Source organism: Populus alba, chromosome 4 (assembly GCF_005239225.2).
Source record: "Populus alba chromosome 4, ASM523922v2, whole genome shotgun sequence".
Lineage (NCBI taxonomy): Eukaryota > Viridiplantae > Streptophyta > Magnoliopsida > Malpighiales > Salicaceae > Populus > Populus alba.
Genome location: NC_133287.1, coordinates 10,713,015 through 10,721,418, shown reverse-complemented (window position 1 = coordinate 10,721,418; position 8,404 = coordinate 10,713,015). Strand labels below are relative to the sequence as shown.

Genomic DNA, 8,404 nt, shown 5'->3' with positions numbered 1-8,404 from the left:
AACTGCCATCCTTGAACCCAAAGTCAATGAGACTACACAGCTATCCGCTCGTCTCTTGAATTTGTCAGCCCTGCTACAAGAGAGAAAGTGCCATCTTGCTTCTCATGAATACTCAAGTAATAACCATTAAAGTCTCCGGTTAGCTTCGAGGGGGCCATGTTGATGTAGCCAAATTGAACAGGCCGTTCCACAAATTATCCCTAGCCGCCATAGAAGAACTAGCATATACAGCCCACAAACCCACGCCTTGCCATCGAAGAAAGCCCTGAACATAGAGAGAAAGACACCATTGACGCTAATGCAGCACACAGATAGTAACATGCTGAGATTTCCAACAATCTTGACAAAGCCTAAAGAAGATGACACCTCAGCAGCCCTTTTGTAGGCAATACGAGTTTCAAGAACGAAATTATTAATGAAGAAAAGGAGGAGCATAAGAAAAAAAATTGATTTTTAAATTATTAATGGAGAAAAGGAGGAGCTCATTGCAAATAATCAAATTGATTTATTCTCTGTAAAATTAAAAACCAACTTAATAGCAAGATAATTTTTTAAATCATTAAAACCTAGAAAAAAAAATACATGAATCTCAATTCTAAATTAATAAAACATGCAAAGATTAAACTGGAAAAAAAAAATAACAAAAAAAATTAAAAAAACAAATTGATATAACCATGCAAATCCAAAGTGGTCACAATGTTTTACTAATCCCCTTTCTAGTTTTTTTTTAATATTATACCAAAGAATCCTTGATCTTCGAACTATTTAAGTTCAATTTTAGTATTTTTAATTTATATATTTATGTCCAATGATATTATTTATCATCAAGAAAATCATAAAACGTTGTGCAGAATAACCATTTTAACCACAAAGAAAAAGAAAAAAAAATAAAAAACTTGCTGCAGCCTCCAGATCACATGCATGTTGGGATTGAGCTCTTTAGACATCTCTTTTCTTGTCCTTTCCTTTTCTTGTTTTAAATGGTTACGGCCTAAATTGTGAAAATTGCATCCTTTGAGAGAGTAAGGTGCTGCTACTTATTACAGGCATGCAGAAATCTTTGAGAAATTGCTTGAAATTTGTTTGAATCGAATTTTATAAAATCACTGGTAATCATTGGTAAATTGCATAATCTTGGAACTGCACACACTGATCTGAATTTAGTCATGCCTTCAATTTTACCAAGACTCTCCGTTCCTGATTCTAGGACAGGAGAAGAGCTAAGAATTCCTTCACAAGATCAACAATCAAAACTCAGAAATGGGAATAATAGGTAGGCTATAGCACACATGGAAACGAATTCAGCATCAGAAACACAGCAAACATCAATTCATGTTTTTAAATTATTATGAAACTATAAGCAGATTTTTCATTCACATGGATGGGGAGAAAAAAATTAACGGGCTTTTGGAACAGAATGTACTTTGTAACAATTGTTATGTAGACCAATCGTTCATTTACAATATAGACAGCAAACACTTGCGGTATTCACAAAGAACTCTATACAGTCTTCTTTTTACCTTCTTCTCGTGCTGTAGCTTGTTTCATCCACGACACTAACCTTTGAAGCAAGATCAAGTCGTTTCATCGAATACCATCACCTAGAGGATCAAACCAAAAGACTTGGTTAAGTCAACATAGAAAAGATTCAGGAAAAACATGATACCAAACTTCATTCTACTTTTTTCATGTTAATAACAGCAGAAAACAATGATTTTCATATTTGAATGTTGAAGTAGCAAGCAAGTAGTTATGCTGAATGTGTCAGAAGAATGCTTTCAAAATGGAACATACGAGAGAGCAAATTATATTGCTGTTTCCGACTAATTAACCAAGATGGACATTTAATCCAAACTATCAAGACTTGCATGGCATCAGCAGATTTGATATGGGATCACTGAAAGTAAAATCATGTGAGAAATGAATTTTCTGCAAATTGTGGTTTCTCAATGCCCCATGGCAAACTAACTTGAGGCACAGCTACCTTTCATATGCACGAGGTAAGCAATTTGTAAGCCTCTCAGTTTACGAAGGTGCGCGCTAGAATACATCAACATCCCAAGTATCAATTTTATTAATTACTTTTTTGGCTGTCACCTCACAATTTCTTCCCACATGTTGCTGCCTATGACACTTGAGCAAAAGGCCAGAATAGCCAAAAGTCTTTTTCAATACTTCATGAGCCAACAGGGGGCAAAAAAGTAGGTTTTCTGTACACCTCTCAAATCTCAACTGCATAAAAAAGTTTTTAACACCCAGAAGGCGAGGTAAGGCAATATCTGACCCTCTAAATTGAGTGCAAAATGGAGTGCAATTAAGTAATATAAAATTGTGAGTCATCAGAGACAAAATAAAATCATGCAATAGAGCCAGCTCCTACAGCATTCAAAAGCACCCAATTCATCATTTAATATAGCTAACAAGGCATGTCATTGCTATCCACAACAACAAAAGAAACTAGATTTACTCATGCAAGAAATGAGCATCCCTACTTTAAACCAAAAGAAGAATTTAATCAAATGCACAGGAGCAGGAAAAGTCTTGAAAAGAATTAAGTTTTTGGCAGCACAGAAAAGAAAAACAAAAATCTGTTGAACATTAAACTCATTGTGCTCCTCAGGTAGCAAAGGTACTGATTAATATAATTCCAGAATGAAAATTGCAAATTGAATGAGCAAGTTTAAGCAAAATAAAGCAAAACAAGTTACCTTGCCACAGACTGGGCAGCCATCACTTCTTTCCATCCACTCATAAATGCAACCAAGGTGGAAATGGTGAGAGCATTTTGTCATTATCTTTGGGTTCTCTTGAGTATATTCTGCATAGGTAAGAGGGTAAACAAATGACAACTTAATTGTCAACACACCAAGTCCATAAGAGCAAATTTTAAGCATCTTTAAAACATTGACAACAAGGAGGGTCCCTCCCCATCAGAAAACTGGTCTAGACTCCAAAATTTCACTTTTTTGCCATTGTGATGGCTATGGTTGCACTCGTCATGGAAACAGCTTCTTAATTACTGGAATTGGGCTTCTAAGGTTGGATCCAATTATTTGAGAGGGTAGGATTAGAAGGAAATACATGGCCTGTTGAAAAATAACTGTGACATGCTCATAGCTTCCACTTTTTTCAAGTTCATAACGTCTTCCAATATAGTTTTAACAAATTCCCAACTTCAAACTATAAGATTTTTGTTTCTAAGGTTGGAACCAATGAACATGGAGTGGAAGAACAACTGCAATATGGTGAAACAAATCTGACAAACTCAAAGCTTCTATCCTCTTCTGTTCTGCTCATATTCATACCATCTCCCACTATAGTTTTGATAAAATCAGATGATTGTGATGGTAGCTAGCTTCACATTCCAACCAGAAAGACTGGATCAATGTCTTTTATAACTAAAAGTAGAATAATCTTTCTTGTTTTTTTACATAAGTGTTGGGGCTATTCCCACCTAACATAGAGATATCAAAAGACAAACAAGTAAAAGAGTCCAAGGTGGCTTGGCTCATGCCAGGAGATGTAAGAGATTCTTAAACAACAAGCTAGCAAGGAAAGTGAAAAATAAAATTGTGTTCAAGACATGATGGACTAACAATATCAGCAGAAACACAGTTACCATAGAATATCTTAACGGACACAACACCTATTAAAGCTAAATCAAGAATTTTACCATCAAGACATGTTGGACAGACATCCTCTTCTTCTGAGGATGAATAAACATATCCATTTCCAACTGTTGCTTTTGCAGATGAGAGCTTTAGTGAGGATCTAGAATGCTGTTCCTTGCCTCCATCTTCACAAGCAGACACATTCCATTTGTCTCCTGTGCTGAAGGATTCAGAATCAACATCACTATCACTTCTTAAGGGTTCTGATTCCTCATGTGAATGACTTGAACCCTTATCACGTATTGAAACCAGACCATCACGCTGCAAGCGGATGCATCTGGGGTCAGCATCATAGGGCAAGGGCCGTGGAGGAGATCGGTACATGTCAGCAAGAGAGTTGTCAAGAGATGAAGAAGAAGTCAGAGATGCTGCCCCTTGAATGGATGAAGGGACAGAATGCAATTGCCCTCTTTGAAATATTGAGGTGTACTACAAATATTGGAGGGAAAGAAAGAAAAAATTAAATAGTTAGAACTCCATCAGAAGGAATATTAACTAATATTGAATTACAATTCTAATTCCATTCAAATCAACTTGGAAATTCTGAACCAGTACTTTTTCCATACAAATGAGCTGCTCATTCAAATAAAATCAAATAAATGCATTGCACTCAAAAATACACTATAGCTAAAACTAAGAATCTGGATGATTCTCCACATTAAGCAGCACACCAACCAATATGCTTTAATTTTTTCCAACAACTTTTACCACCCATTTGATTACCTTGGTGGAAGCCACCAATAGAAATATAGAATCGCCAGCTTAAACGTGGTAGCAACAAAGACACCGATAGAAATATAGAATCGTCAGCTTAAAAGTGGTAGCAACAATGTTACATATAAAAACAAACATTGGTAATTTGTTGGGTATTTAGCTCATCCTTTAGAGCTCTAATATATGTCCTCCTTTTAACAATCAAGAAATTGTCAACTTGTAAGAACCAACATCCAAGAGTGAAACAACACAAATGCCTTTCATCTTTAGGCATCAATCTTTCCCTGATACTTTTTCTTATTCCTGATCTTCATGAGGCAAGGAAGAAATGGAAATAATGACAATGTCTTATGTAGCATTAGCAGCAAATATTCCTGACAGGTTATAACTCACAGGTTAAATAACAAACCTAATAACATATTAGATGCCATGAAAAAATAGTACTATATTAGAAGCTGCATATAACTTCTAGTCCTATTGCTATGACAATGAAAGACAGCCTTAAATTTCAAGAGTAACAGAAAAAGGAGGTAAGGCAAGGGGGGAAGCATACCACATGTAGGAAATTCTGAACAAAGCAACCAAGGCACATGCAGTTTCTATACACAGAATTCTCAGGATTCATATAATCCTCAAAATCATCAGCACGCAAACAGCAACAAACAGAACCCATGGTGTTACTTATCTCACTCTCTAGCAAATCTCATAAGCATCAAGAAGTGCTCTCGTGCACAATAAATAGAGAATGAGAGAGGAATCTAAGCTCGCAGAAATTAAATTGCCTCCACGAACCAGTATCCTCCCTCTCTTAGTCACCAAATGCCAATTGCCTTTTTTTCTTTGTTTGTTTGTTTTTTTTTCTTGTTAAACAATTGGTGGGCCTAAATACTTCTTGACCTGTAAATCAGGAGAACATGTTAAAGAAATCAAGTCACTAATAAAGATAAAATCAGAAAGATTCGCTAAAATGATATCACTAGAGCTAAATAAGCAAGTAAATTTCTTCAAAAATTTCAGCATTCACAAGCACATAGCCCATAGACATCAAAAAAAAAAAGGACTTCATTTGATTGATTAATACAAGTTGTGACAGCATGATCAGTACAGAGAATCTTCAATTAACTACCAAACTAACTAAAATCGGTAACTTTCAGAAGAAAAAAACTGAGAATCGTCTGTAAAAAAAATCTTCCTTTTTTTCTAGGAAAATAACAATCCTTGCTTGTTCTTTATGGGATCCTATCAAAATCAGAGAAAGGGATATTTCTTTTAATACAAAGTAACATTTTTTAACAATCAAAAACTGAAATTGAGAAAAAAGAGGGAGACTTCCACAATCATCCCATAAGGAAACCCCAAGCAAAAAAAAAAAATTCCTTTATGAACCCCCCCCCAAAAAAAAAAAAAACAAAATTTATCAAGCATGTCCAAAACCCATCAAAAAACTCAGTGAAAACAAAAGGATCAACACAAAAACATACATGGATCATTAAAATGAAAGATACCCAGTTGAGATTTTCATGTGTTCATGCCAAATTATAGGTTTTGAAGAAAAAGAATTTGAGAGAGATTAAAAAAAGAAAGTACCCTTGTAAGAGCTGAGACAAGTCGAGGAGAAGAAACAAGAGAGGATATTTGGATTATCTGTTTTAGTTAATGCTTCGGCGAGAAAAGCTACGAAAGCGCGGAATTAAAGCAGTGTCTGAATATGTTTGTAATTGATTTTCAATTTGTTAAAAAAAACAAAAAAAAAGTTTGTTTTAAATTAAATTGTTTTAAATTAAATTGTTTTATAATTTTTAAATTGTTTTGGTATGATAATATTAAAATTAAATTTTAAAAAATAAAAAATATATATTATTTTAATATATTTTTTAAATAAAAAATACTTAAAAAATAATCTTTACTGTAATTTTAAATACCTCCTATCTGTCCTTTCTTTTGTGGATCCACTCCTACAAAAAAAATTAAAAATCTAATATATGATTCTTATAATATATTAATTGATTATTAACGTATTCAAGGCCTCGGAAAATTTCATCATAGAAATACAAAGGTTTTTAAAATTTTTATTCTCAAAATTTTTGAGGTTTTTTTGTAATTAAAATTTTTTTTAATATTTAATTTATTAGGTATTGAACTTCATAATTTATTTTGATTTATTTTTTATAGTATTTTCATGGTTTTATGATTTGGATCATGAATTAAGCTAATTAACTTAGGTTTTTTTATTCTCTTTATAATTGAATTTTTTTTTCAATTTCATTCTTTAATATTGAGTTGATTGAGAATTAGGTTTTATAACTTGTTTTGGTTTGTGTTCTATAAGATTATTTTAATATCATAATCTAGGTCATGGGTTTGGCCAGTTAACTCAGATGGTTTTTTATGTTCTTTTTAATTGATTTTTTTATATTTTCTCCTTTAACATTGAGTTGATTGAGAATTAAACCTTATAATTTGTTTTTATTTGCTTTTACAAGGTTATTCTTGTCTCATAATCAAAGTTTGGCAGGTTGATTTGGGTTTATCTGACTTATTTTTTAGTTTAATTTTATTTTTAATTTTATCATTTAACATTAAATTAAATAAGAGTTGGGTTTAATATTTTTATTTAGTTATTTTCTATAGTGTTATTATGGTCTCAGGATCTAGATAGAAAATTTGATTAATTAACCTAAGTTGATCTTAATTCATCTAATATATTGTTGTTTCAATTTTTTTAATATCATTTTGATTTTTTTTAATCAAACTATATTTTATATGTCATACAGGTTATCTTTGGATATATCATATCAACCAAATCACATCATATCAATCATCATATGGTTTAAACTAGTGTATTGATCCGCACTCCGTAGTGAGTTAATAACAATTTTTTTAAAACATATATATATTACATTTTAAAAGAGACTTGGGTATGGCAATTAACCCAAACCCAAGGCACGCTCAAGTCTTTTCGGTCTAGCGGCCTAGCAAAATCTAAAAGACATCGGTCTAGCAACAATATTAGACTCAAAATTTTTATTAATTATAGATTTATAAGAAAAACATGATTACTATAGCATGTTTGTTATTGTATTTAAAAAAAATGAAAATTTTTTATTTTATTTTATTTTGATATGTTTGCTTTAAATTATTTTTTTATATTTTCAAATTATTTTAATATATTACTTTTTTAAAAAAAATACTCTTGAACAAAAACTATATTGGTCACAACCATAAAATCAAATTTCTATTGAAGGAATAATAAATTCATAAATATAAAAAATTAACTATTTCAATAGGAAAATATGACTTGAAATTTTAGATATAAAATGTTAAATTAATTTTTTGTAATGATTTGTTGCTTATAAATTATTTATACTTTGTTTATAAATAATTTTTTGACCCATGTTACTTGGATCTGGCAAACATTTCCGACTCAAGTTTATTTAAATAATAATAATCATATTAATAACATTAATAATAGAATTTCTATTGAATGAATAACAAATTTATAAACATAAAATATGAAATATTTCAATTGAAAAATATGATTTTTAATTTTTAGATTTAGATTTAAAACATTAAACTAGATTTCTGTGATGATTTGCTTACAACAATGAAGACATGTTTGCTTGGGTGTGGCAACCATGTGTGATGTCAGGCCCAAGCACGGGTTTGGCAAACTAAGGTGAGCGGGTCTGTTAGACATTCTAGCCAGATCCATGTTACTTGGGTTTCGCGCCCTTCCTAGACCCAAGCTATTTAGGTCTGGTGTCCCTACGTGTTTAAGATTAGTGTGTCTAAAATAAATAAATAAAAAGCATGATTGCTCCAATCAATTTTAGACGCAAAATCCATCAACCCATGATCCCTTTAATCCAGCAAAATTCAAAAGAAAAAATTAAAATAAACAACTCAACACAATCGTAAAGTACTTGTACCAACTCAACACAATGATAAAACATTTATACCTGCCCAAAATAAAGAGAAACAACAAAGAAACCACTATCATCCCATGCAAAATCAACCAA

At 32.0% G+C, this 8,404-nt stretch overlaps 1 protein-coding gene across 2 annotated transcripts; it reads right to left on the bottom strand.

Annotated features, from left to right (window-relative positions):
• Positions 1-1,312: 1,312 nt before the first annotated feature.
• LOC118055149 (E3 ubiquitin-protein ligase At3g02290) lies at positions 1,313-5,284 on the bottom strand. 2 transcript variants are annotated; one of them, XM_035066972.2, is made up of 4 exons: positions 4,939-5,284; positions 3,674-4,100; positions 2,709-2,818; positions 1,313-1,601 (listed from the first exon to the last, which is right to left on the bottom strand). In XM_035066972.2, exons 1-4 carry the CDS (start codon positions 5,056-5,058, stop codon positions 1,575-1,577), a joined length of 684 nt encoding a protein of 227 aa, XP_034922863.1. In that variant the 5' UTR covers positions 5,059-5,284; the 3' UTR covers positions 1,313-1,574. The 2 variants fall into 2 exon arrangements, with proteins under 2 accessions (XP_034922863.1, XP_073264536.1); XM_073408435.1 differs by lacking the exon at positions 1,313-1,601 and adding an exon at positions 1,850-2,232.
• Between the last annotated feature and the right edge of the window lie 3,120 nt (positions 5,285-8,404).

Coding starts and splice junctions, on each gene's coding strand:
- LOC118055149 (XM_073408435.1), bottom strand. CDS start 5,058: ATGGGTTCTGTTTGTTGCTGTTTGCGTGCTGATGATTTTGAGGATTAT. Junction 4,101..4,938: donor TTCAGAATTTCCTACATGTG/GTATGCTTCCCC, acceptor CAATATTTGTAG/TACACCTCAATATTTCAAAG. Junction 2,233..2,708: donor GCTGCCCAGTCTGTGGCAAG/GTAACTTGTTTT, acceptor TTTTTTATGCAG/TTGAGATTTGAGAGGTGTAC.